The sequence below is a fragment of the Melospiza melodia genome, chromosome 20, assembly GCF_035770615.1.
Source record: "Melospiza melodia melodia isolate bMelMel2 chromosome 20, bMelMel2.pri, whole genome shotgun sequence".
Classification (NCBI taxonomy): Eukaryota; Metazoa; Chordata; class Aves; order Passeriformes; family Passerellidae; genus Melospiza; species Melospiza melodia.
Window position 1 is genome coordinate 7816181 of NC_086213.1, and position 27690 is coordinate 7843870.

A 27690-nucleotide genomic window follows, 5' to 3' on the forward strand; every position below is an offset into this window, starting at 1 on the left:
AAAGCACTTACACATGAAGGGTCTGTAAAAGCTGCTGTGAAACAGGCCCAAGTGTGGAGCTTACAAGCATCCTTTGTATTTTCCAAATAGGGTTAGAGAACAAATTAGCCATCTAGCTCATTTTCAAGAGGTGCAGGCTGAGTTCAGTGATTGCTTCTGAGGTCTGCAAACCACATCACCCAGCTCAGTGGATAAATCCAGGATTAGTTCCTTTTTCCACGCAGGTGGAACAAGGGTGGCCTTTGCTTAATCACTTAACCCAAACACTGGGGATAGCTCCAGCTTTCAGAAATGGCTTTTTGCAGTTGATTTTATTCTGTCCTTGCTAGTGAAATTGATTAAATTCAATGTAGGATAGGAGCATCAGGATGAGACTCCTGTGTGTTTGCAGTATTCATACACACTCTTTACACATTTCATAGATGTTCTCTTCAGTCTTCCCTTCTCTTCAGGGAGACCCTGTAACTCTCAGGCAAGAATTGTGCAGGCAGTCCCCAGCAGCTGCCTCTCAGCATCCTGGGCTGTTGGCATCTCTTCAGTCAATATCAGGCACATGTACCCATGGCCATGGCCAGGGGAGCAGCTGCTTTGGCTCCTGCTGCAGTGTGGTAACAGTGGCTGGCAGGGTGGAGAATAACCCGAGGGTTGTAGCAGGTATAGAAAGCTGCTCTGTGTGCAGCAGGCTGCTGGGGACAGTGTGGGTCTCCCATGAGCTGTGGGCTTCTAGTGCATCTCCACACAGAGCCATGGCCCGTGGGGCTACATGGGTCAGGGCCACCTCAGCTGGGGCACTGTCCTTTCCTGCCAGCACTCCTCCTCCTCTCCCGCGAGTGCATTTCAGTCTGTGGTGCTGGATCCCTCACCAAACAGCAGCTGTACCTCGATCTGTGTGGAATAAGAAAAGCAGGTTGTATAATGTTCTGCCTGTGTAAAGGGATCCCTGTGGCTGCTGGAAACAAGTCGGGCACCCACAGGTTTGGGCTGGGGGCAGAGGCTGAGCCCTGCTGCCGGGAGAGGGCTGGAAGAGCACACACAGCAGTGCCTGCAAAGCAGCTTTCAGCATCATTGCCCAAAGAGCTCAGAAACTGCCGAGAGCCTGTGGAACACGGCTGGGCTGGAAGGTGGGAGAAGAGCGTTTGCGTGCACATACACGTGTTGGCTTTGCCTTCTGTTCGGTTTCCTGATTGAAACAAAATTCTGCAGCGCGTTGAGGCCTGACCCGCGGTTTGTGAGCAGGGACACCCCCGGTGTCCCGAGGGGCACCTCGGACGGTCCCCGCAGGTAGCGCTGCCCGGTGGCCGCGGCGGAGGAGGAGGAAGAGAAGGAAGATGCTGCGCGCAGCCCGGCCGGCCCTGCCTGAAGAGCCGGCTCCCTCCAGAGGGAAGAGCCGGGCATGGCACGCGGTGGATTCGGCACGCACGGAAAACCAGAGGGGCTTCATCCTCCGAGCTGGGAAATCCGCGAGAAGAGGAAATGTAGATTAGGGGGTTAAAGGAAAGATTTCACCTTTGAAACACTCTGGCATAAATAAGAAGGGGCGGTCTCCTGTGAGTGGCAGTTTGAGGATACTCAGCCATCAATGGCTCAGCTGTCGCTTTAAGCTGGTGTTACTGAACCCACTCTGCGTGTGTAGAGGATGTACATGTGTATGGATGCAACGTCTTTCTGAACATAAGCCTTTTATTCTTCGTTTATTTATTCCAATTCAATTGATTACTAAGATATGTAATTTACACAGGTGTTTGACAAAACTAGGTGAAAGTGACTGTACCCAAAGATTTCTGTTACTGCCATTATCATGAGCTCAGCATGTGCCTATAAAATGTTACAGTGGGACACCCATTGTTGGTGGGAATCAAGATAGTGTATCAAAGGCTGGAAATCTCAAAGAATAGTATTTCATACTTTTTTTTTCCTGCCTAGTATGTGCACACACAATCAATGCAAAAAGGTAGAGCTGGTTTTGAAGACAGACATTAATTTTGAAAAACACAGACATGTCCCACATACACAGTGTATGTACATGTACAAGTCTGCTCTCCAAAGGCCCGCTGTCCTTCAGGAGGGCTGTGCAAAGTATTATGGGTGTTGCATATGCCAGAAAACACACCCTCATTCCTCCCATTAATAGAAATGACCTATTATAAATTTACCAAAGGTACCATAGTTTTATAAATTGGCCACATATGTCTGTGTAATATATTTATTATATCACATTTCACAGCATTTCTGTTTTATGAAATTCAGCCTTGAATTTGTCACATATGTTTTGCATATATGTGCAACAGTTGGCCAAGTATATCCAAGTAAAGTATGATAAATGTGTTCTTTCCATATGGGAAATTAAATGTTTTTCCAGATTAAAAAAAAAAAAAAAGTTTATTAAGAGCAGACTATACAAAATAATTACAATAAATCACTCAATTCTATTTAGGTTAAAATTATAAATTTGAACTAGTAACAAAGTGATTAAGAACAAGAGCCAGAAAAGTCTCATTTAGGACCTAATTCTATCAGGAGATGGAGCAGTGTAGATAGAAGAGGCCCTACACATTTTCAAGGCTCTCTGCCCCATGTTGTGCCATCCTGCCAGGCTGTGGAGCAGCTTCCATCTCCTGCTCCCAGTGCAACTGGAGCTGCCAGGGGACACTTGAGAGGGGCACTGAGAGGGAGTGACTGTGACATCCACTCCAGCCTGGGTTCTGCACTGCTGTGAGCAGCTCTTGGTGGTCTCTGGGAGATGGAGAGGGAGAGGGAATGTGTTCCTGCAGTGGGCAGGGCAGGACACCTCAGGTCCTCAGGTGCCCCTGCTGTGCTCAGTGCCTGCCTTCACAGGAGTGACTGCACCGGTGCCAGGGAGTCAGACTTTTAAATTGCAAAAAAGAAGTGAAAAATGGAATAAACAACATGTAAAACTTGCAGAGGCACCTCGGTGTGAGGTGTTAGCACAATTGCTTTTGTCACTGGTTTTAGCTTGGATGATGGACATTTGTGTTTCACTCCACTTGCTTTGTGCTCCCACTGTTCCTTGTTGCAGGGGGCAATGGTTCCCCTTGTGGTGCTCTGGCCTGGCTGCCTCAGCTGCCCTTTGTCTGGTGGGAGCTCCTACCTGGGCAGCAAGAACCAGCATGAGAGTGGAGGGGCTGCAGGCAAAGCCATCATCTGGAAAGGGCAGAGGAGGGGTGGCAAGAGGCAGCCCTTCTCCCAGGCTGGTTCTGTTTGAGCACTGCCTTGCACATTTCTTTTATTTCAGCAAACATGAAGTGAGTCTTTCATTCCATTCTCTTTCCTGCTTGTTGTCAGCTACTTCAAACCAGATGGGCTCAAGAGATAAAACTATAAAGACTCAATGTCTTTATTTAGCAGGATGCCAAGTCTGCATGCCATCAAAATATCTGAGGCAAAAAAATTTGAACAGACAATACTTACTCGAAGTGTTTTGTAAAGAGCAGCCTAGATGCTTTTCTATGAACACAAACAATGCATCCACAAATCACTGAGTAGCAGCAATTTTTAAAATTGCCATCAGGACAAATGCCACAGCCACATTCTCTGTCATGTTAAAAATTATTCCATAGGCCCAGCACACCCACTGCCCTCTTAGCTGTCAGAACATGTTTGTAGCAAGCAGTGCCATGGGGGCTTGGAAAATGCACTTTTGCATGTGTGAGATGCCAGAGCTATGGAGGAGGGTAATGGCTCAGCACTGAACATCCTCACTAAATTTCCTGATCTGCACATAATCAGGCTCAATCAATCCTGCCACTGGTTGGAAAGAGAGACCATTGCTGTCCAGAAAGCATCTGAGGTTTTCAATGGTTTTTTGCTGCCCTAGTTTACGTATACTGAGAATAAAAGCTAGAAGGAAACAGCCATAATAATCTCAAGTAAATTTAACAGCCTTTTTTATTCCCTTTTTTTTTTAATAATGAGAACTTCAAATTGTAATAGATAATTATGAGAATTAATTTATTTTTCACTGCCATGTCACTCTCCTGTGAGGAGATTTTTAATACTGCAGGGTGGTTCTCCTGCAGTACACGTGGCTGCTTCAGGTCCTCAGTCCTTTCCACTGCCATTCCCTGTGGCACAGCAGCTTCTGGTTTTATGACTCTTCAGAGCACAGAAATAAATCCACTCTCCTCTGGTTGAACACAGCTTATTTAGAGGTGTAGACTGTGGTCTACAGGATTTCCTAGTGTACTGACATCTTTAAAAAAGGATGCTGGGGAAGTAAAAGCAAATCTGAGACAAAGATAAGTTGGTGTATGAGTTTGAGAGGCCAGACTCATCACTGTATGGTTCCACCAGGTACTCTTGCTGCCTTCCTTGTCCCTCTTCCAGGGACAATCTGGCCACTGCTGGTGGTTTGCTCCAAGGCCCTCCATACCTTCTATACCTTCAGTCTTCCTCTCACCTAACTCAGAGGGACAAGTTGCTCCTTTGTTTTGATTAACCCCTCACTTCTTCTTTCTTTTCCTCTGACAAACCAAACTGCAAATCAAATTCCTCTGAGGTCAGAATAAAGCAGTACACAGCACTGCTGATAGGAGGTACAGCTGTGGTTCAGAGCACTAATCAGGTGAGCAAAACTTTCCCAACTCAGAGATTATATTTTCATTTAATTTGATACTGTGAGATCCTTACATGAATTGCCATCTCTCCCCCAGTATGATCTCAATTCTGGATAGCTTCCTTCACATTATAAAAGAAATCTCCAGGATGCCCCAGCAGAGTAGGACATAGACAAACACAGCCAAGTTTACTTGGAAAAGCTATAGCAGGGGACCCAGGCTGGAATTTCAGAATATTGTGCATTAGCAGAACCCCCCTGCCTTTCCCCTTAGTCATGGCTGTCGCTTTCCTGGTAGCACAATGGTCGTGCTCAAACATCAAACTTTGTGTCTCAGCGCTGCTGTAACATTGCCTGGCATCAATCCAGGCAGTCATGTGCCATGTTTCATGTAATGATCCACACTTTCACACACAGACACACAGCCAGAAAAGGAAACACATTGATTTAGCACTCAGTAATCCTCGTTTAATCCCCAGTCCTTTGGTTTACATCACTAACATGGCTCCTGCAGTAGTCAGTGTTCTATCTTTGTTCTTGGCAGACTGAATTAAAGGAAAGATTTATTAATTTGCAAGTTGGCTTTGTAGATGCATCTTAAATATGCTAAAAAGAAAAGCAGTCCAGAAGACAGTATTGGCTTAACTATAAAAATCTGCTCTTTTAAACTCAAACCTTTGCAACAGTTCAAGTCAAGCTGCAGAGTAATTTTTTGGCTTGCTGTAGCAATTGCATTCTAAAGGACTAAATTTAACACCTGTCTCATTACACATCCCCAGCTTACTTCCTTTTTCACTCATTACTGCAAACACAATCTCATCTTTCCTTGCTCATCTACATAAGGACTGCAGTGCTTTATGGCTCATGTACTGATAAGAGAAAGGACTTGCAACAAATGGATTCATTTGCAAATAGTCTTAAGAGGGTCGGAGATCCCATTCATTCAAGTGGTGATAAATATTCCATGTAATTGCTGCACAAGTGCTGGTGTTTGGGATTTATTTGTATTACTTTATGAATGCTGGTTGCTTTCTTCCCTCTCATGGTGCCAAAGACAGTGATTCTTGGGAGGAAGCCTTTTGTAATAATTCAGCTGTCATCACCTTCACTCCTGAATCCTCCAGGCCAGGTACAGGCTAGCCCTGTTCCTCTCTGGCAGGTGAGATTTCAGAGCTAACTCCAGCACCTTAAGGTGGCTCCTTGCTCACAACCTTCTGCTAGCAAGTCAGTGGAAATTTTGAGTGACAACCATGTTCATGGCACAATTGTAATTTTTTTTTAATTTAAAAAAAGTTAATTTCTTAGCTGCAATCAGACATCTGTATTTTACAGTTATAGTTATTATCAGACAATTGTGTTTTACAGCCTATATTGACACATACTGTCTTTCCTGTTGGAAACCATTCTTCTTTGGGGAAGTCCAGGTTAATTCCTTAGGCAAATAAACTGTTAGAAGACTGTAATTCACAAGCTATGGCATTTAGGCTCAACTCTAAATCAAACTAGTGTAGTCTGGTTGCTCATTTCAAGGAAACTATAATGTGAAAGAAAAATCTGTTTTCTGGGTGTTTAGATAAAATCAGTAGTGATATAAAGTGTTAGTGAATTAATTGTATTGTGAAAAGGCATGACATGGATAGTGCCTTGGTAATGGGAAGTAAAGGATGGGTCTGTTCCTGCAAGCAGCCCTGCAACCTGTGTCCTTCCTCCTGAAGCTGATGAAATTCTCACTTGTGTGTCTGAGATGCAGTTCATGTCCTCATTTTCAATTTGTACTTGCATGACTAAGTTTGTTTTTAAATCTACCTAATCAGACAAACATAAATATTTGACTCTCAGCAAAAGGTAGTAATTTAAAAAAGCACCCATTAATCTTTAAAGTATCTTCCAAAAGATACTTGCAAATCTAAAACTAAAGTAATTACTGGTCTCCCTAATTACTTTAGATACAGATGTTGACAGTAAATGGCAATTTTCAGAGAAAAAATATTCAATAACTCCTGACTTTCAGCCTCTGATCTAATAATGCTCTCAGTAAGGCATGGGGTATAAATCCTTCTTTCCAGAGGGGTGCCACCATGCCAATGCCAGAATATTTGCATCAAAAATTGTTTCTTACACCAAGCATTTGCCCAAGATGGGTGGGCCCTGGATTTCTTTCCCTGCTGGATGAGCATTAAACCGACAGCTCACTTCTGTGGAAAGTGCCCAGCAGAGCAGGCTGCTGTTTGCTGCCATGGAGGGGGAATGCTGGCACCCTCTGGGCCATGTGTGTTGTACCACACAGCACAGGCAAAAGGAAATCTCTGTGCACACTCCCTGGACAGGCCCCCAAACCACATGCAACAACACATTCTCCATTTGTTTATTGCATTGTTTCTTTGTGTCAATTCTGACCTCCTTTGAGAAAGGGGAAAAAGCAAAAGAGAAGGTTTCTTCCAGCAGCAGGTTTGTGGAGGGTGACTGCATCTGGTTCCACAAGGCTGAGGCTGGAGCTGCTTGTGCAGTGGGGGCAGCTCCTCTTCTGTGTGGGAGGTGGATGATGGTGGAGAAGTGCAACTCTGTCTGGTAGCTGTAATGAACACCATCACCTCCCCTTGACTCGGGATCACTCAAAATTAGGCTTTAACTGTCAACTGCAATGTGATCCTCCATGCAGCTACTGAATAGTAAAGAAACAATCAAAGAAATGCATTATTTAAAGTGTCACCACACTCTAAAATGTGTAAGGCCACATTTTACTTAGAAAAGCCTGGTAACAGTATCCTGGTTCTGTGTTTTAATGTAAAGAACATCAGGCTGGGTGCTTAAGGCCTTCAGTCCAGCAATATTCTCTGTCTGCAAGGCACAGCTGGATAACAGACCCAAACCTTAATTTGCATGTGTGTTTTTCCTGAAATAATTTTCAAAGTCTTTGATGTTGCTGTTCACTTTTGGTCACTTCTTCTTTGATTTCCACCTCTCTATTTCCAATCAAGTATCGACAGTGTACAGCCTGGACACAGTTGTCACTGCAGCTTTGTGACAGAATCCAGCAGTAGCCTGGCTCTCAGCACACTGGTGTGTGCCTCATACGCTTTACAAGAATGCAAATGCTGCTTTGTGAGGCAAACAACAAAACTTTCATGAATGAACTTCAGTTTCCATGACTGTAGAGATGACAAGTTAATGGAACCATTTGCACTGTGTGGGTAAGGATTTACCCATGTGATTCCCCTAAATGTTCATGGGAGCTGTGCAGCTGAATCCCCGGCTTTCCACGCTGAAACTCAGCCCTGACTCTCCAAGGAGCAGGGCGCTAATTGGATTGTCGAGTTTAAATCCTTCAGCTCATCAGTCTATGGAAAGGATTTAGCACTGGCTCTGTAAAAGGCTTTACATAGCTTTGCAGTGCAATGTTGGGGAAGATTTTTTTCCTTTCTTTCTTGTGATTAATTGTGAGGCTTGAGGTGACAGGAGACATAATGAAATTCATAAATGCCGAAAGCCATCTCTACTCACATTCCTGGCTGTTGGTTTAAGTTAGAAACTGACAGAAGTGTGAACAAATCAAGGGTGTTCTGATAGCCTTTCAGTTTGGGGGAAGAAAAAGTAACTGACAATGAGAAACCACTGGAGGTGGTTTAATGGGTATAAATTTCCAAGGAAGAATGATGTTTTACACCGATTCAGATGCTTGGATACATAAATGACTTACAAACAGACATATTCTGCCCCCACTGCAGTTTGAGGGATTCCAGTCCATTTTTACAAAAGATATTGGCACAAGTTATGTCAGCAACCTGCCAAAGGAAAGGTGTTGCAAAACCTGTAGCAGAACCCAAAGCAACTTTGGTCTTTGTGACTGGCCTTGTTCTGCTTGTTATGAATTTTAAAAATCCACTTTCTTCTATGGAAGAAAAAATGTATAGCTTAAACAAGCAGCATAAGAATTAACCTAGGACTCTCACTTCAGCCTGGAGACAGATTCTACCACTTCCCCACAGGCATGTTTGAATTACAGTGCTGGAGTTGCCTCAGCAGTCGTGTTTCCCTAGTGCATGGCAGTGCAGGATGTGTCACGTCTGGGCATAGATGGACCAGACACTGATGCGCTGATCTCTGGAGCCGGCTGCCAGCAGCCTGGCCCGGGGGCTGCTGTGCTCGGAGAAGGACACGCAGTGGGCGGCTGCTGTGTGATAGTCCAGCACTGCCAAGGGCTTCAGCTTCTTCCACCCAAAGATCCTGATGCGATGGTCCCACCCTGCTGTTGCCAAAATCTTCTTGTCTGGCCGGATGGTGATATCAGATATGCCAGCGTTGACGAGTTCGTGTGTTTTGTAAACCTTTGGGAAAAAGTTACAAATGAGCTCAAGTTGTTCAAAACAGAAGAGAAAAGAATCTTACAGTACTTCAGCAGGTGTTGTGGCCACCCAACACACCAGTGTCACACAGGGAGCGTGGAGCTTTTCACATGTGGTGGATGGTGCTTGGTGAGACCAACAATAGACAGAGACAGAAAACACCTTAACGTGAGCCTCCCATTTCCACAGCAATTTTCATAAAATAAACCAAACTCTTGTATGCTTTTAGTTTATTTTGCATTTAAAGCTATATATATTCTGTCACAAGTGAAGCTCTGAATTGAGGTTTTGAGTACAGCTTTGCCCTTCCAGCTATTCTTGTATGAGCTCCAATGTTCAGAGCTAAGGCCATATATTTTCCCTGCTTTTTGCAGAATTCCCAGGCTGAGACCCTTCTGAGCTGATGCTTAAGCAACCTGCTACTCATTTCTACTACTGTGGCCCCTCACAAAACCCCCAATAAGCTGTTGCAGCATTTACCTCAGTCTTGAGAAAGGAATGCTTCCAGGAATTGGGTTACAGTGTCAGGAAATCTGTATTTCTAGTACTCCTTCCCAAGAGACTTCTATTTACACCAAATCCAAGGAGAGGATTATGGCCAAGTTATTGATTTCAGTCTTGGAAGCCTTTTGTTACTGTTTGGAGACTACTGGGGCACAGAGGGGCACAATTCAATTGGGAGGCATTTGGCTTCCTTCAGAAGGCACTGGGGCTGCACAGGACTTACCCCTGGAACGAAAAGGTTTTGCTTCACTGACACGAGTTTCTTGAGGCACAAAGCTCAAAGTAACCTTTGCTGTTCTCACCTCAGGTAACTTGTCTGAGTGAGCAATCTGCCTCTGAAACAGCTGTGAAATATGCACACAAGAGAGTGTGTGTGTGTACTGGAACAGCTCAACTTCTGTCAAAATGGAGAAAACACCTTTGGCTTAAAAAGCTGGCCCTGAACTGCTGTTATTTATAACTACCATTGGAAACAACACGTTAATGCCACTCTCCTTCAGCCTGAGTCTGTAGCTATCCTGTCAAAGCTCAATATCGTCCTGTGCCTGTTTATTTCACTGTGTGGTGTTTACTGTTTGTCTGAGGCAGGAAGGGACTGGCAAGTACATCACACCTGAGGAGGTTTCCTCCTTGAAGAACATTCCATGATGCATACCTAGTACAGGGTTATAAAGACATATTATTGCAGATAATTTTAACCTTTATACTGGATGTGGAAAACTCCAGAAATGTTGGTTAGAGTTGGTTTCAGATGCAGCTGAACACATCTTGGAACCTTACAGGCACAAAGCCATAAGCAATTATTTTTCAACTATATAAGAAGTACCCAGCTACCTACTCAAATAGCAAGAGCTGTGCATTTCAGTAAGACAAAAGGCTGAATGAAACTTGACATGCTTTTAACATGCTCTGTACATTCCTTTTGCAAAGACGACCTGAAGAATGTGTCTGCAGCGAATTCAGAGCAGAGGACAGCAAGTTCTGCTCAAGCCTAATGAGAAATAGCAGGCTGTATGGGGGCCTCTTGGTGGGGCTGTGCTTTTTGTTAGTCCATGTGCTCCAAACTCCCCAGGGTAGGCCTAATGCAGCATGGCCTCAGTGGAATTTTTGTTGGTGTAAATGTCCTGGCAAGGAAAGATTTATTCCTTACATCACGAGCCTGGCACATGGAGGATGGGTCTTACTCCCCATTAGACTATTGGCTGATGGCTGTAACCAATGCCAGGCGTGGTGCTCCCATCATTAATGTCAATCATGTGGGCAAGATCCATACAGCACAATCAGGGCAGCTGGAGAAATGGCATGTCCTCAGCAAGCTCCAACTTGAAAAGGAAGCCTGTCATGGGGATGCCTGTTGGCTATGGAACATGAGGGAACAGTGGGCATTTGTGCATGATGTGCAAATACAAGAGTGAGACAGAAAAAACAAAGGAGAAAACTTGCTCAAGGTATATGCAGTCAGGTGTAATCCTACTGCCAGGATTTTGCCATCCCAGGACCTGCTACACTAAGTCACTAACTACACCAGTCCAATACCAACACAATTTCCTAACCAGAAAACCAGCTTGTAATTAAGAAAACAAAGAGGTAAAAACAGGTGAGCTGCTTTCAGCCAGTCACAATCAAGGACACTTGCATCTACAGCCAAAGCCTGTCTTTAAGCCCTCTGCTTATTAGGAAAATAACCAAAATAGCAGCAGACTAAGTTTCAGCATTTGGGGCAAAAGCCTCAGCAACCAAACCAACAAAACTTACAGTACAGCTTACAGGACTTTTTCTCTTGTCATATAGAAGATTCTGTGGTTATCAGATTTCTTAGTCCTGCTTTGTTTATTCACCTGCAGAAGCTGTTTACCTCCTACATTCTACCACAAACATCATCACATAATTACACTATCTCATCCAAATCAGAAGGCTCATAACCAATCCTATCATTTGCTGACAGTGATGAATTCAGCAACTTTCCTGTAGGAGACAATACAAACTTTCCTCATAGCAATAAACTCTGCAGTTCCCTTCATCATCTATTCATTGCCACTCTGGAACTCTGCCACTTAAAACAGAGCTCAGTACCATCATTGCATCATTCCCTCTCCAACAGCAGATATCTGTGCACCACAGTTACTTATTAAAACCTTTTAGAATAAAAATAATGTGCCACTGAGTGGCTTTCCAAGGTCTACCATTACCTCAGGTACCTGGAATGTCAGGGAAAAAAAATCCCCATCTGGTTTATATTATTAATGCAATAGTGGAAAAAAACTTAATCTATGTCTTTGACAATCTCTAGTGCTCATATGAAAGATGCATTTTTTTAGGGCGTTCATCCTCCCATGAAGCACAGGAACATTGCTTGTAGCTTATAATACTTGGATTTTAAATTTCTTCTGAGGCATCTCCTATCTCTCAGTGTGAGGTGCTGAAGGTCTAGTTAATCTTACATCCCCTGGGAATGGGAATACCTTGTGAAAAACAATACTTGCAATATTTCAGGTGAACAACTGTTTCTCCTGTGAGTTGTACCTGTAGCCCTGCATACTATTAACTCCTAAGTGAAATGTGCTGTAAAGAACAGTATTTTCTTTTATTTTAGGAAAAAAGTTTTGCTATAATTAATATGAAAGGACAGCTTTCTCTCCACCACCAGAGTATTTGAAAATTTAAGAAGCCTATCATGATGTAAGATTTCTGTCACCTTTACCTTAGAGAATGAGTCTCAGTACCACGTTTCTTACTGGGATTGCTCACCTTCCCTCCCCTTCCCTCCTCTTGTCTGAGTTAAGGGCACCTGGTGCAGAGGTGGAGGCTGGGCAAGGGCAGGGCAAACAGGACCAAAAAACAGCAAACCCAAACCAAGACAGTTGTGTATCAGACACCTTCACTACTCAATCAGAGTGCAGAGTGCCTCTTTCATGTTGTGTTGTATTGTGTATTAAGGTTCAGCTGCCTCCTCAGTGACTGCCATGTCCTCCAGACTTCACTGGGATTGGATGTGTTTGCACTGTCACCCCAGAAATGCAGGTGCTGTGGTGATGCCTCACAGATTCCACACCTTTAGTGCCCCCCAGGTGGTGAGTTAGCACAGGATGCCCCAGCCTGTGCTTTTCTTCCTTAGCACCATTCAGAAAACAGCATCGACTGGCTGTACTACTTAAAAAAACTCCATAAAAGCTGCAAGGTGGAACAGCAATTATTGTTCTCCCTTGAACTGGTGCATCCAGGAGATTCTTCTCCAGGATGACATGGGCACAGGCTGATTCAGGCCCTCTCCATTGTTCATGGGAGAGCTGCCACTTTTAAAAAGGTCAAAGCACCCAGCAGTGGAGAAACTGTGCATGGGCCATTTTAATTTTCATGAGCCTTTTTGCACTTTATTTCCACACCTACACTTCCAGATCGTGCTTAATGCCTGGGCACTGTTGGAACACTTGCTAAAGTTGTCTAGATGAAAGCAGTATTTATGGCCATTCCCTAGCATGGCCTGAGCTGGGGATTACACAACCTCCTTCTAACCCAGCCATTCACAGTGCTACAGCTCAGACATGAACTGGGGCAGCCAACTGCCTGATTTTGTGTCTCTGGTTGGGCCCTGTAGGTGCCAAACAAAGCTGGGTGCCTAAACCTCATGCCCTCTTGGTGCTAGCTGGGCTACTCCTACTCTTCTGGTTGAGAAGTATTTAATGGAATACTTCTGTCTTTCCCACAGTGGAAAGCTCATTATAGCCATTCAAGCAGAACCTTTGGAAAAGCAATCCTTTGTTTCTCATTTTTATAACTCATTTATAATGTTTAGGACATTCCGAGAGCTGGATACTACCAATGTGATAAATGAAGATACAGAGGCAATGGCTTGAGTAATGCTGGGCCTGTGTGACTGTTGCAACTTTGGTAAAACCAGAAACATGTGAGAGAGGATTTTTTCCTTTTTTTTAAATCCTCACCATCTTTTGCTAAGTCTGGTCACATAGCACAGACATTCTAACCAGTCTGTGATTAATTAGCTAGAGATCTGCAACAACTCCTCTTCATGACTAAATATTTTTTTAGTCTATCAAACTGTTAGTGCAAAGTGGGATAAATGACACTAGAGGGCCAGTGATCCTGACCTGGAGGTTCTGTTGCTCATTGAGGCTCCAGATGCTAAGCACCTTTTCAGATGAGCCTGAGATCCCCTTGGCCTTCTCCGAGTCAAAGTCAAGGCTCATCACTGGCTCCTGGTGGCAAATGAGTCGGCTCAACGCTTTTCCCATTGACACATTCCAGAGGACAACTGATCCATCTTCATAGCCAGCCAGAAGCACAGGTTGTGAACCACAGCTGGGCTGATTAAGGAAAAATAAAATTGTTTGAGAAGTAAACAGTCTGTTAAGAAAGTTACCATCCCTGTGTAGGTTTTAGTCCAAGCACCAAGAGAATAAATTAAAATTCTGACTGGTGTAGCAGTGAAAAGAAGTTTACATATCTGAATATCAAATTTTGATATTCCATCCATTTACAGAAAGCATCACTAGGTAATATGCACTTACATGTTTTATATCTACATATCAAATTCTAAATGTTATAGATATTATACATATTTAACATACACATACATACATATATATATATATATATATATATATATATATATACACACACACATATAGGGGGAGAAAATTTCTCTCTGAAAATCCAAATTATTGCCCTCTATAACAACTGAAAAGAGCCTGACTGAAATTTTCAGGAGCTTTACTTCAAGGTCTGAAATCTGTTTGCACTTCATAGAAAAAGTTCCACAGAGCAGCTGAGTAGTCCCAAGCAATACAGGCCTGTGTGGGCATTGAGAAGTGCCATGCCCAGGGATCCCAGTTCCACACTGCCAGTGCAGGGCTGCCCAGAGGGATTGCCTGCCCAAGTACCCCACAGTGCTTGAAGGCAAACACTGAACCCCCAGCAGGAACCGCTGGGTCAGTCACCAAGGGGTTAATGGGCGCCCGAGTCCCACTGTAACCAACTGAAAGCTATTTTGATTAATGATGTCACAGGCCAAAGGGCAGGGCACCCTGGGCAGACACCTAATTTATTTAAGCCTCTGAAATAACTCAAAGAAGGGAACATTACTGGATTACATGTCACACTTAAGAAAACTATTCATCATTGCTCTAGCCCAAAGACTAATGATCTGTAAGCAGTACCTGTATGAGAGTGAAGATGCAAATCCCCAATGGAAAGCAACTAAAACAACAATCTGTTAATGCCAGTTGTTTCTTTAATAGGAGAAGAAATATCAGAATAGACATTGGGATTATTACCACCTCATGTAGGCACATCTAAGAAATGTATCCAGCAGGATATTCAGATATTTCCAAACATTGTCTGCTCCTACAGGATTTGTTTGCTCAGTACTCAATTAAGATAAAGGGCATTAAGAATTAATTTTTACCAGTATCACATTATTGAATGAGGTCAAACTCACTGGCTGTCAGTGATACAAACCTGTAGTGGCCAAAGGCTCACTGCCTCTACAATGGTGCAGACTGTTCTCCCACTGGTTATTCTGTGCTCTGGGGAAAGTTAAACTAACAAGAGATGGGTGGCCTGAGTAACACAACTTCTGAGAACCAGCCTCATGTGCTTCCTGGGCCTTACTCAGCCCAGAAAAGTGTTTGAAGAATAGAGCTCAATGAGCAGGGAACAACATTGCTCCTTAAAAGAAAGAAACCAAGGGGAAATCCTTGTAAATTTAGGAAATCCCCTATATCTCCCTTCTGAACGGGTCTGTCCACACCTGGGATCTTGGAGGAGCCTCCTTCCTTCCTTTGAGATCCTTTTTCCTTTGAAAAGGCAGGGAGCATGCTCTGGCTAGAAAGGCCCATAAGGCAGGTTTCTCACAGTGCCCAGAATTATGAACAATTTTTCTGTCAAAATTTTGATTTGCTGAAATAATGTAACATCAGAGCAATGAACACCTTGATTCATACATTGCATCAGATACATGTGAATTAATGTTAACTCATCAGGTATTTTGGATGAAGAATATCTGGTTTTGGATACCAGACAGCAAAAATGTTTTTAAAAAATCTGAATGAGCATTCTAGATTTTATTTGTATTTTAAAAAGGGTAAAATCTTCAAATCAAAACAAAGTATTTAATAGGTACTTTTAAGTTTAAAGAAAGCCCCCAGTTTAAGCATAAAAATGCCCCGCAATTATTTGTGCTGCTCTTCTGTGAGCACAAGACTCCCTCAGAGCTGGGCTGTCACCAGGCAGTGAACACACCAGCTCCTCTCCCTGCTCCAAGGGGGATGGTGGCTCCCACAGGAGCTCCTCACCCTCGTGCACATGGCAGAGACAGGTGAGCGCTCAGCATTTCGGGAATGCCAAGCAAAACCCTTTCTTTTCTTGTGCTGTGGGGATTGCACTTTAGATGTGAAAAACACTAATTTGCAAGTGAGATCTACATTTGGTGTGTTTTAAAACCCAAGTCCTGTTTCCTATGAAATGTAGGTCTCCCACACTACTACTTCTTACTTTCCTAGCCATATGAAGTGTAATATTTCAATGGGTACATGAACTAAAACAATAAAAGTTATTGAAAGATCAGCAGAACTCTTGCTCTGAGCCTGGGCTCACCAAGCAGTGCTTCACAAGGGCCTATTTATTTCAATTCCCAATCACAGACACTGCTGGAGAGAAGTCTCACCATTCATGTTCTGTTTCAGTAGAAAAATTAAATTATAAATCATTGCTCTTCCTAAGCAGAACATTTTGTTGTTGCATTTGGATAATTGTCAAGGAAGGAAGAAAAGGTGATCTGCTGTCAGCTCAACAGGAATAACTGCAATAGTTTATATAAAGTAATAACTCGGCATTTCCAGTTTCGACATGTATTATTCTTGTTGAATTATTTTGTTTGCACCATTATGCAATATGATGCCTTCCCCAAGGAGTGCAAAAACTTTAAGGGAAGACTCTCCTTACTCTTACAAATCCTACTCCACCCAATTAGTAATAGCAGGAAGGTGTGAAACCAAAGGGACATTCAAGAACATGAATCTTCAAAAGAAAGTGAAAGAACTAATATCTTTAAGGACAAACCTAGAAAAATAAGGGGGGAAAGTGCTCAAAAGAACAAAATAAATAACTGCAAGCTTTTTGACTGCTTAGGAGAAGCCAATGAGGCTTAATCTACAAGCCTAACCTCAGTTGCCTTCTGCTCTGTAGTAAAGTTTCTCTTTCACACTGCTGCTGGGGAGGTTTGTTGTTTACTGAATTGCAGAAAAATCTGATGGTACCTGGCTGCAGCCCCCAAACTCTCATTGGCCAACCACCCCAAGCACTCTTCCTTCAGACCTTTATGGGGCTCTCCTTGTCAGCTTCTGTTTCAACTTGTTAATTTACTGTGCCATAAGCAACATCAAAAAGTCTCTTAGGCAACCCCTGAGTGCTGGGCTGGGAGTGCTCATCTCCTGGGTATGTCTGCATTGCCCAACAGGGCCTGTGCACAGAGATCCTGGAGGGCTCTGTTCAGGAAGAGCTGCAGCTGGGTGAGCTCGTGCTCTCCTGGTTTATGGTTACAGGGTTACTCACAGAGCCACTTCCAGGGCAACCACAGAACAGAATGCAGAGCATCACTTTGGTGCACCACATGCAGTTATTTCCCTAAGGGTATCCTCTTCCTCGTGCCTTTAAACCAAGTTGTGCATATTTGTAAAAGAGCAAATACAGCTGTGAGACTCTAAGAGATTATCTATACTTGCCTGGTGCAGTCTAGGAAGTTATGGTGAGTTCTCAAAGTCAGAATTTGAATGGAATAATTTAGCTCTCCCAGTTCCCAGTCCTCTGCTTTATCCCCACTGGCAACAAAATCAAAAACTATATAAAATTAAGACTGCACCTGCTCTGCTTCCTAGAGGAATATCAATATTAATGCATGTAGAAAATATGGCAAGACAGAGGACTTCTTATACAGGCAAGAAAAATTTTCAACACTGAACATTTCCAGAGTTATCACCATCTTATTAAAAAACGTCGAGGAGACAGAAAGACCCATTCATTTAGTCAGGCACTGAAAGCTGATTGTATTTTTAGGAGGAACTTTGTTTAACAAAAGTCTAATCAGTCTATTTAATTTCCTCTTATTTTTTTCCCTAGTTTTTAATTACAGCATGGAACTTCAACTGTGGCCTCTCTTGGCTTTTGTTTGAAGTCAGTAACTGAATTTATCTAGATTTCAGTCAGTTCAGGATCTTGGGTGAAGACACTAAGGCTTCACTCTGATTGATAATATTTTCAACCAAAACCAACACAAATGTTCCAATGAGCCTGCAGGAATTACACCCCTGGCATTTGCTCAGTTGGTCCTGTAGACCTGTAGCAGTCAGGGAGTTACATGGGAACCAGCTTTGCCACTAATTCTCTGGAGATTTCAAGTCAATCACCTGAACTCCTTTCTTGCTCTACTGCCACCTTTTTGTATTACTTCTGTTCACTGTTGGCAGCCCATAAACATTATTTGCTAAATATTTTGCAAATGTATGTTTTTTTTCACTAACTACTGTTATTTACCTTTTTGTCTGTAGTCAGTACCACCATAAATATTTTATTCCTATTGTATGTCTGGAATAGAAATGTTCATAGAGTGTTTCCTCATCCCGAGGGCACTGAAGTGAATGGAATCTGCCATTAAAACCACTGGTTTTAAGCAACCCAAACATTTCTCATCAGTCTTAATGCAGTGAGAAACCATATCAAACAACTGGCTTTGGTAAGTCACTCATTTTCCTCTTGATTGATGCAAAAACTGTATCTATCCTAAGGATACAAAGCTTTCCTTGAGCATTTGCAAATCTTCCATTAAAGCTTGGAAAGCTCTGAAAGTTACATTAAGGATGTTCACAAATCTTTCCCCCCTTTAATAGTATAATTACTTGATTGGTTTGATTATAAATCAAAATCCAAGTGAAGAAAGATTCATGTGCTTCATATAAAATGAATCACAGGGAAAACATTTCACAATTAGCAGGCGCTCTTGCCTTACCTGCCATAACTTCAGACACATGGGCATGCCCAGCTTGGCACCCACCTCTGGTTTCAAGGTACAGACTGACATCTTGGATGGCAGCTCCAAAATCTGAACCTGACATCAGGAAAACAAGAGGAGTTGGTCAGGCTCCAGGTCAGAATTCTGCTGTTAAAAACACAAGTCTTTTAAGGTGATTAAGGTTAGTATAAGCTCTTCCAGTAAAAACTGTCTGGAGGAAATGGAGGAATGCATGCTAAGTTGGAACTGTAAGGGGAATCTACAGCTAGCTAAAGAAGTGCATTGTTTTAGGAAAGACCATACAAAACTGCTAGAGTGAACACATCCTCTTCTTCCACTCTTCTGTTTAATTACAGCCTTCTTTTCAAACAGCGGATGACATTGTACACACAGCAGATAATGCTGCGGACTGCTTTATCTGAACACACCCCCCCCTGCTTTCTTTCACCTTTTTCCAGCTCTGTTGCTAATTTTTTGGCTGCATTCACCTGTGAACGCTTGCATTCTCTCCTCTGTGCTGACTGCACTAACAAATCGTAACCCCACAATTACCAGCTAAGGCAGCTGCAGCAGCCTCTGCACACAGGTATTCCTAACACAGCATTGTCCAAAGCAGGGTCAGAAAATGCTCTGTTAAACACCTGCCCTCTCTACAGAGCAGCTTCCATTGTTGCTTGCTCCAATGGAAATGAATCATGGACCTGGTTTGTGTGGTTTTGATTTTTTTTTTTCTTTTTTTTGAACATTGGGCAAGTTGTTTCTCTGCCAAGGAAGTAGCTCATTTCCACCTCAGGATGATGGCAGGCAAGATCAGGGGAGTTTGCCTTTTTAGTTTGGTACTGGAAGATTTTGAGACTCTTGATTGACACAGCAGTGCCTCAGCTCTGGGCTGGTTGTCCAGCCTGGAACTCTGGAGAAACAGAAGCTCCTGGGTACCAAAAACCTGCTGCCAGGAACGTTGCTGTTTCTCACATTCATACTTAATCAACAAGGTGATCTTTTCTTCTAATTAAATAAACAATGGTCTGCATTATGTGGTAAAATTAAACTACTTGAAACATTTGATAAATCCAGCATGACCAGCCACTCTAGGCTCTTCCAGAATGTGCAAGAGCCCAACAGCGCTGTTGGACAGCCCCAGTTGTGTGAATTTCCTTAAGCATCTGAGATGAGGTATTGCACAAATATGGCTCCTCTGGGAACCATCCATCACGGCCACGGCAGCTGCGATGGCTTTCTGATCCCACACCTTTAGTTCAAAGCTTGCCAGAACATCTTCCTATTCTAGAGGCCGTGAGCCAGCCTGCCAAAAGCCAGCTGCACTCTAAGGCTGTGACAGAGTGTATTGCACATAACAAACAGAACACTTTCAAAAGCCACTGAGCAATAGAGCAGGAAACTGTTTTCCAGATTTGAGGAATAGTGACTACAGCCAAGAGCCATCGAGTCTGCAGACCAAACCTGGGAACAGACCAAAGTCTGATCATCTGGGAATTCTGGTTCTTTGGAGCTTCACTCTTAACAAAAAATGCTTTTCTCTTGTCAACTTTCTTGCTATCAACATAATGACCAAGTTAGCTGTGGCAGGAAACAGGCTATAAATATGGAGATGACCTGCCCTCATCTTGCCTCTTTCATCACTGTCTCTCCAAAGGGCATTGTCTCCTAGGCAAGACCAAAACTGCAACTTTTATGTAATAAAGAAGGGTAAGTGTGCTGTGATAAATTCACTTCTGCAGGTTAAAAGAAAAAAACAAACCTTCTTTGCTTTACCTTGACTAAAAACAGATGAACTGGTACAAGGGCTACAGTTGGGCTTGCAAAGACCAAAGACAAACAATGAGAAAAGCTTTGTGCAGAAGGCAGGCAGGCATGACCTGCTGCCTGAGCTGGATTGACAGTTCCAGAGACTGTCTGTGTTAAAGGCAACTGAGCCTTAGAAATAAATACTATTTCACATATTTTGACAACTGTAACCTAAAACTTGAAGTTCCGTGTTTATACTGGTTTTGCTTAATAGGAGAAAGATTTGCCTTTGCCTGAGGTTAATAGTGTTCCTGGGTGGCTAAAACTGGCCACAAGGAAACACACCCTTTCTCTTTTTCACATTAATAAAGCTTTTAACATGTTTCTGGCAAATTTGCAAGAAAAGTGCATGTAACTCATAATTGGTGATTTAAATGCAATCATGAACAAATAAATGCCTGTTCAGATCTCATTATTTATGGACTGAACCTCCTTCAAGACAAAATTAGTCTTTTTTTGGACACCAGCCAAGCATAAACACTTATTAAGTCTTAATTTTAATCATAAGCTGCAAATGTACTGTGTCTCACACAGTGCTGCCTTTTTGGAAGCACTATATATTATGGGAGCTTATGTGAATTTATTGAAACATGACACAGTTCTAATGCAAAGGTTCACACACAGAGTGGAACTCTTCTACCTCAGGACATTGCAAATCATTCTCCTCTTGCAGGGCCCAAGCAAACAATTGAGAATAAAACAGAGATGAGTTGTAAGCGACACCGGGGTAAATGTCTTCTATTTGGTCAGTTGATTATTTAATTCTTCATTAGTGGGACTTCTCTGGCTGACACCAGAATGCACTTGTCAATTTTGTTTAACTTAAGTATTATTGAGCACTGCTTTAAAATGGAGGGAGTTCTTTGATCAGAACAAGGTATGGGACTTAGAATGGTTGTATTTACTGATGCACTGTCTGTGTCTGCAGGAATATCTAGTTCTGTAAAAGGGTGAACATTCTGGCTGTGAGTCAACAAAGTACTTAAATATGTGCTTAATTTGTGTATAATAAAAAGATCACATTTTCTTGCAGTACAGGCACTTATTACTTCATGTATAAAACAGGCAAATTTCAGTTTCAAGATACACAACCTACAGTCCAGAAAAGCAAGTGAACTTTTATGCTTACCAGCAATTTGCATTTAGCTACTATATTCCATTTCATATTTCTGCCACTTTTTTCTTCTTTCATAATTTTGGTATTTTGATGTCAAGTATTTGGTATTATTTTTGTGTGATGTCCTCAAACAGTCCATTGTAGAAAACAAAACTGTAATTTCTACAAAGCAGAAGTGGACATTGCCAGCAAAGCTGTCAGTCAGTGAATGCTGTGATAGTGGCATTAGATGTGGACTTACCCAGCAGGAACTGAAATGGACCCTGCAATTGTCTCACACAGAGCAAACCTCTGGCCAGTAACAGTAATTCAACTATTTCCCAGTTCCAGGTAAGGAATTAGCCTGGGGTGAAAGACCACGTACTGCATTACAAATCACCTGCACCTCCCTCTTCTCACCAAACCTGATTCAGCTTCAGATGCAATATAAGCTCCTCCATCTGAGGACAGACCTGCTGACCATTACTTCCCCAGAACGATTCTTGTTCCCAATATTCAGCAGCACCAGAAGGGTTTTCAAAACTCCTGCATGTAAACATCAGCAGCAGCTGCAAATACTTAAATGCCAGACAAATCTTGGGGTGGTATCCTTGTTATTAAAGCATGAGGTACATAATTCAGTCATCCTTGTGGCAGTAAAATTAATGATTAACACCCCCAAAGGTTTATTGTGCTGCCTGCTCCTGAGCAGAGAATTCAATGGCACAGATATTTCCCCTTCTGAACGATGTCATTTCAGTACCAAAAGCAACTTCTCAAGCACAGAGAAAGAGACACTTCCTACCTCCTCCAGGCTTCTGGCTGCCATGGCCATTAGCCAGCGTCCCTGTGCCACCTGTAACAGAGAGCATCTGCAGAATCCCACGTGCTCCGTGAAGACAGAATCCGTCACTGAAGTCCGTCCCTCTGCTAAATCCCACAAGCAGATCCTCTGGTCGCGCCCCTGACTGTTACAGTAAAACAAGTTATCCATGAGCTGCAGTCTGAGGAAGCCTGGCTGCCTGCAGGCCAGCAAACTGAACTGGGTCTTCAACAGACAGTAGAGGACCAAGCTTTGAACAGCTTCTGTGGGGGCATTAATTGGGTGTTTCATGAAATGTGGGGGAGTTCAGTGTCCCTGAGACCACCACCCTTCTGCCAGCTGTGGAACTGGCCAAGAGGTTCAACTGTCCCTGCAAGGGGGGAGGCTTGGGAGCCAGTCAGATACACTGCATTCACAGTTTCTGTTTCCTTGTGCAGAGAGACTTGATCAGGATGAGTTGTGCTATTTATATGTGAGAATACACTTACAAAGTCTCATGAGTTGAATATATACACAGTAAAAAAATACCTACATTTTGTAATTTATTAGATCTAATTTAAAAGGAAACAAAAGTATAGCAAGATTTACACAAGTAACACTCATTCACACTAGCAATGAAATGGAAAAGTCATGTGTTGACAGCTGAAAGACAAACAGCAAGACAAGACCTCATCAGAGGTAAATAAAAAGTGACAGTTGTTCAGTGGTCGATTTCCCACAGCCACAGGCAGAGCACAGAGGGCTCCTAGGATGGTGAGAGACTGGCAGGGATTGCCAAGGGCTGCAACACCCAGGGCCAGAGAGCAGCAGCTGCATCCGAGGTAGGAGCCCGGGGACTGCTCAGCACAGCCCCGTCCCAGAGGCCTGTGCTGCTCCCAGGCAGGCAGAGCAAGGAGGCCACACAAAGGGCACAGCAGGAATTGTTGCAGATTTCTGGGATCCCACTGGCTCTGGAACAAAGTAGCACTGTGCAGAAGCTTCCAATCCATAAACTACCTTAGCACAGGATATATGTCTTCATGTTATCACCTGGTCATCAAAAATCCCTTACCCATGTCTTACTTTAATTAGCAGTATCACCTGAAGAAGCATGAAACCAAAACAAAGGAGATGGAAATCTACAGGCTGTTGGGACTTCTTCAGCATCAGTGCTGTTCAGCTGAGTGACAAACTGACACAACATTTATAGCACTATGGATACAAACAGTGTGATACTGCAAGAAATTGTTGTGATTTAGCTTTACAAGAGAAAAATTAAAGTACAGATAAATGCTGTCCTAAAACTGCACTGCTATGTGAAGTGTTAGAACTATTCAGTAAAAACAGAGGTACAGAAAAACTCTGTAATTACACAAACAATGCTCATTCAGTATGATTTTATGGGGGAGAGTTGATAATTGTACTTAAGCAGATAAGAAATATAAATGCTAATGAGTTCCACTGTATATTATGAGATGTCTTCTCTAGATAAACATGTCAGAACACCACCTAATCATACAGACACTTTGGCATCTACTCTAGATCACCTGTCTAATCCAAAGTACACAAATCTTCCTGACCTTCCTTTGCTAAACAAGAACAGAAAGTATTTTGCAACAAAGCAAAAGCATGAAACTCAGCATTCTTGCTCATTTTCAGTCTTCCACTCTCCATCTCTGATTCTTCTCTTTCTTCCTTCCTTTTCTCCATCTCCCTTCTATTTATAAATTCTTTTTTTCCATCTTCCCCAGGAACCACTTCAAATCAACTTCAAATCCAAGTATATTTCCTTGACCCAAAGACCTCACCTGTTCTTAGCAAAGACACTGCAAGTCCCAAGTTGTTATGATATCATAACACACATGATAAATAAATTAATTGCATCTTTCCCCCTCCAACCCCCACATTTTTTATTCTAGAGTTTTTCTGTCTTTTTTTACTTCAGTACATTTCCATATGTGTTGGAGAAACTTTAACTGACTCCAGAATTAAGAGAATCCTTTGTGTCCCCGCCCCTCCTTTTTCCCCTTCAATCACAGACAAGAGACAAGAAAAATGTCACAGGTTTTTGCCTGCTTTGCTAACCTGAGAAGCCTGTCTTTACCACCCATTGTCTTCACACAGCAGACAGATTTTCTTCCGTGGCCATCCAATGCTGTGTCCACTCTGCGTGTTTTCAGGTTCCAGACATGGATAAACCCATTCTCAGACCTGGCAGTAGGAAGAGATGCTTTTAGTGTGAGCACTGCATGGAGGTGATCAGTCTGATGATTTTCATTTTGTTTGTTTGTTTGTTTTGTTTCCAAAACTGAAGCTGTATGCACAAGTTACACACCCATCATGCAAAAACATAAATGCTGCTGTTTTCCCCAGAAGCACTTTGTCAAAATAATACCCTTCAATTAAAAAAGAAACAACCATATGACATTCAGCAGAGCCAGGAATCCTGGTGTATTTACCCAGAGAAAAGAAGGGGGATATCAGGTTCTGGGCCTCCACAGGAAAAATGCAGAGTGTGGACTGCAGCACCGGTACCTCTGAGCACAAACTGTGGATCCGGAGGTGGCAGAGCCATCGGAGCAGTGAACTGGGGGTGAGAAGCAGACACAGATATCACAGAGGGTAAAGCAGCCTTTAAATATATTCTGAGCAGGACACTTGCTTCTGCTCTTTCCTCTCTGAATTTTCTTTGTTGAATGTTCTTTCTATTTGCCAGCCAGCTGAGGGTGAAGTATTTGCTCCTAGGATGAGCTGACGGAGCAGGTGTCCAACCTGCTCTTTGCTGCATTCCCCTCTCAGCAAGGTGCTGAGCTGGCCACGCGCAGGCACCTCTCGCACTTGTAAATCCCAAATCGGTCAGCTGCTCCCCCTGTGCTCAAGGGAGATAAATACAAGAAACCTGACACCCATAATTTGAGTGGGCAAGCAATTCATCACTCTGCTTTAGCCCCCTGGCTAAGTCTCTCCCCTTCCTCTCCACAAAAAATACTACTTTTGTGTTTTTTCAGAAAAGCATTGCAGTGAACATATCAACTGAAAAGAATTTCAGATCACAGAAGCACAGAATCACAATGTTGGAAGAGACCTTCAAGATCACTGAGTCCAGCCCATGCCCTCACACCTCAACTAAACCATGGCACCCAGTGCCACATCCAGTCTTTTTTAAACACATGCAGGGATGGTGACTCCACCACCTCCTTGGGCAGACCATTCCAATAGTTTATCACTCTTTCTGTAAAAAAAATTTTCCTAATATCCAAACTGTAGGTGTAGAAGAAGGGATTACAAGTGACCTTGCCCCTGATAAGTCACAGTTGTACTAATTACCAAAGAAGAACAGTCTTGTCCTTAATGGGTCATAGCTATTGACTAATAAAGATATGTGTGATAAAAGGGGTGGGTTGGCTGGTCAGGGAGAGCCTTGGAGGAAGAAAGATCACCTTGAGGAGGTAAAGGAGCCCTGAGGAAGAAGGAACGATCCAGAGAGACACACGGAAGAATGAAACAAGGAAGAGAGCTGCTGCTGCAAAAGATCTGCTGTGACGTCTGTCTGGGTCTGACAGAGTTAGAGCCTCTTGTTGGAACCTGCAGTCATAGTTGAGCTGGGTAAAAATCCTGTGGTAAGAGGCAGCAAGGAAGTACTTGTGGTCCTATTCCAGCAGGAAACAGCCAGCAGTCAGTCTGTCAGAGAAGCCAACAGTAGGAACTTGCTGTAGTCAGAGTCAGGGTGGCTAAGCTGTAAAGAATAAACCAGGACCATTTTCATGTTGTTAAATGAGAATCTGTGTGTTGGCTCATCTCTACCCGTAATGAGAGCTCTGCTGCAACACCCGAGACTAAAATAGGATATCTGAAGGCACCAATAAAGAAGGAGTAATCTACCTATTATCTGGGCTGCAGCACAAGGGAAAAGGAGAGCAAAGGCCACCCACCTCCTACCTACAGACTGGAGAGGTAATGAACACTCCCTTACCTGGATCTAGTGGTTTATAGGCACAAGAGTAATTTGTAATATAGTCCACCTTGAACTGGGAGTTGATGGGATAATGATCTGCCAGCTTGATCACCTTCCTGAAAGCATCATAAATGAAGATGATCAGGGAGGAAAATCCCTCTTTGATGAAGTGGGTGAAGTACTTGACCAGGAGGCTGCCATTGGTGGCCACAAGCACCCACTGGAAGGGTGACCAGAGGCCGATGCAGAGAACTCCAGGTAGTCAGAATCATTGTCCCTGCAACATCCAGCCTGTATTTGCCTTGGCTCAGCTTAAGACTGTGTCCTCTTGCTCTGTCAGCTGCTGCCAGGAGAAAGAGACCAACCCCACCTGAGTACAGGCACCTTTCAGGAAGTTGTAGAGAGTGATAAGGTCACCTCTGAGTTTCCTTTTCTCCAGGCTAAACAGGCTCAGCTCCCTCAGTCGTTCCTCACAGGGTTTGTGTTCCAAGCCCCTCACCAGCCTTGTTGCCCTTATCTGTGTGCAGTCCAGCATCTCAATGTCCTTCCTAAACTGAGGGGCCAGAACTGGACACAGCACTTGAGGTGTGGCCTCACCAGTGCCGAGTACAGGGGCAGAATGACCTCCCTGCTCCTGCTGGCAACACCTTTCCTGATCCAGGCCAGGCCCACTGGCCTTCTTGGCTACCAGGGCACTTTGCTGGCTCATGCTAAGTCTGTTGTTGACCAGTACCCCCAGGTCCCTTTTCTGCCTGGGCACAGTCTGCCTGGCAGAGGACAATTCCTGATGAGCTCACAGGGACAGCCTGTGTGATCCCCACAGGCACTCACTGCTCTGGCCCCTCACCAGGTACTTCCCTTCATTAACAGCTTTGCAGGCAGCTGTGCACAAACACTGGAGAAGGATGAGGAGAAATTTTCTGTTCTTGTTGCAAATGACCCTCCAGACCTGTGCTGAGACGAGGCAGCTAATTCAACTGGAAATATAATTTGCAGTCAATTGGAAAATGCATTACAATGTCCATTACAATAAATATTTTCACCATAAGAAGTGTTTCCTCCCCGTTCTGTGGCATTACTAGCCGCACTTGTATATCTGCTGCTTCCTTTCTGACCTAACCTCACAAAGAAAAGGGCAGCTGCTGCCACTGCAAATGCCACCTGCCATCACTTTTTCCCACTCGTGTATATTACCCCAGATTAAACAAAAGGTGTTCAAAATTCAGTAAGGGATGATCAGCAGGTGTTTGCCTACTGGTTCGCAGCAGAGGAACTGCACAGAATCAGAATGGAGTGCAAGAGCTACGTGTTCCATGGCAAAACAGCCCAACTTTACATTGCCATCTCACCTCAGTACCAGCTTTCAAACTGTGCTTAAGGGATGCACTTGCTAATGCACCTCATTTGCAGGTCTACATTGAGTGTTTATAGATCAGTTATCACCAAGGTATCTATAGGTTTTAATTAAATGCAATTATCTTTTAGGGCTAGTGATGAAACAGGATTCTTCAATGTAATGTGCAGTTCTCTCTCAATAGCACTGTGTAATTAGGTATGAAAATAATGAGCTCAGTGGATACCCTCTGTTT

The 27690-nt window shown here is 43.3% G+C and overlaps 1 protein-coding gene across 2 annotated transcripts in view; it reads right to left on the bottom strand.

The window, feature by feature from the left end:
* Positions 1 to 2364: 2364 nt before the first annotated feature.
* The window catches only part of GNB1L (G protein subunit beta 1 like), a 49031-nt gene continuing 23705 nt past the window's right edge, over positions 2365 to 27690 (bottom strand). For both annotated transcript variants that reach the window (XM_063172779.1, XM_063172780.1), the window contains exons 2-7: positions 24606 to 24733; positions 24232 to 24357; positions 22150 to 22312; positions 18440 to 18538; positions 13527 to 13742; positions 2365 to 8898 (exon numbers count right to left, since the gene is read on the bottom strand). In XM_063172779.1, the coding sequence (XP_063028849.1) occupies positions 8632 to 8898; positions 13527 to 13742; positions 18440 to 18538; positions 22150 to 22312; positions 24232 to 24357; positions 24606 to 24721 (987 nt within the window). In that variant the 5' untranslated portion in view covers positions 24722 to 24733 and the 3' untranslated portion in view covers positions 2365 to 8631. The remainder of the gene's footprint in view (positions 8899 to 13526; positions 13743 to 18439; positions 18539 to 22149; positions 22313 to 24231; positions 24358 to 24605; positions 24734 to 27690) is intronic.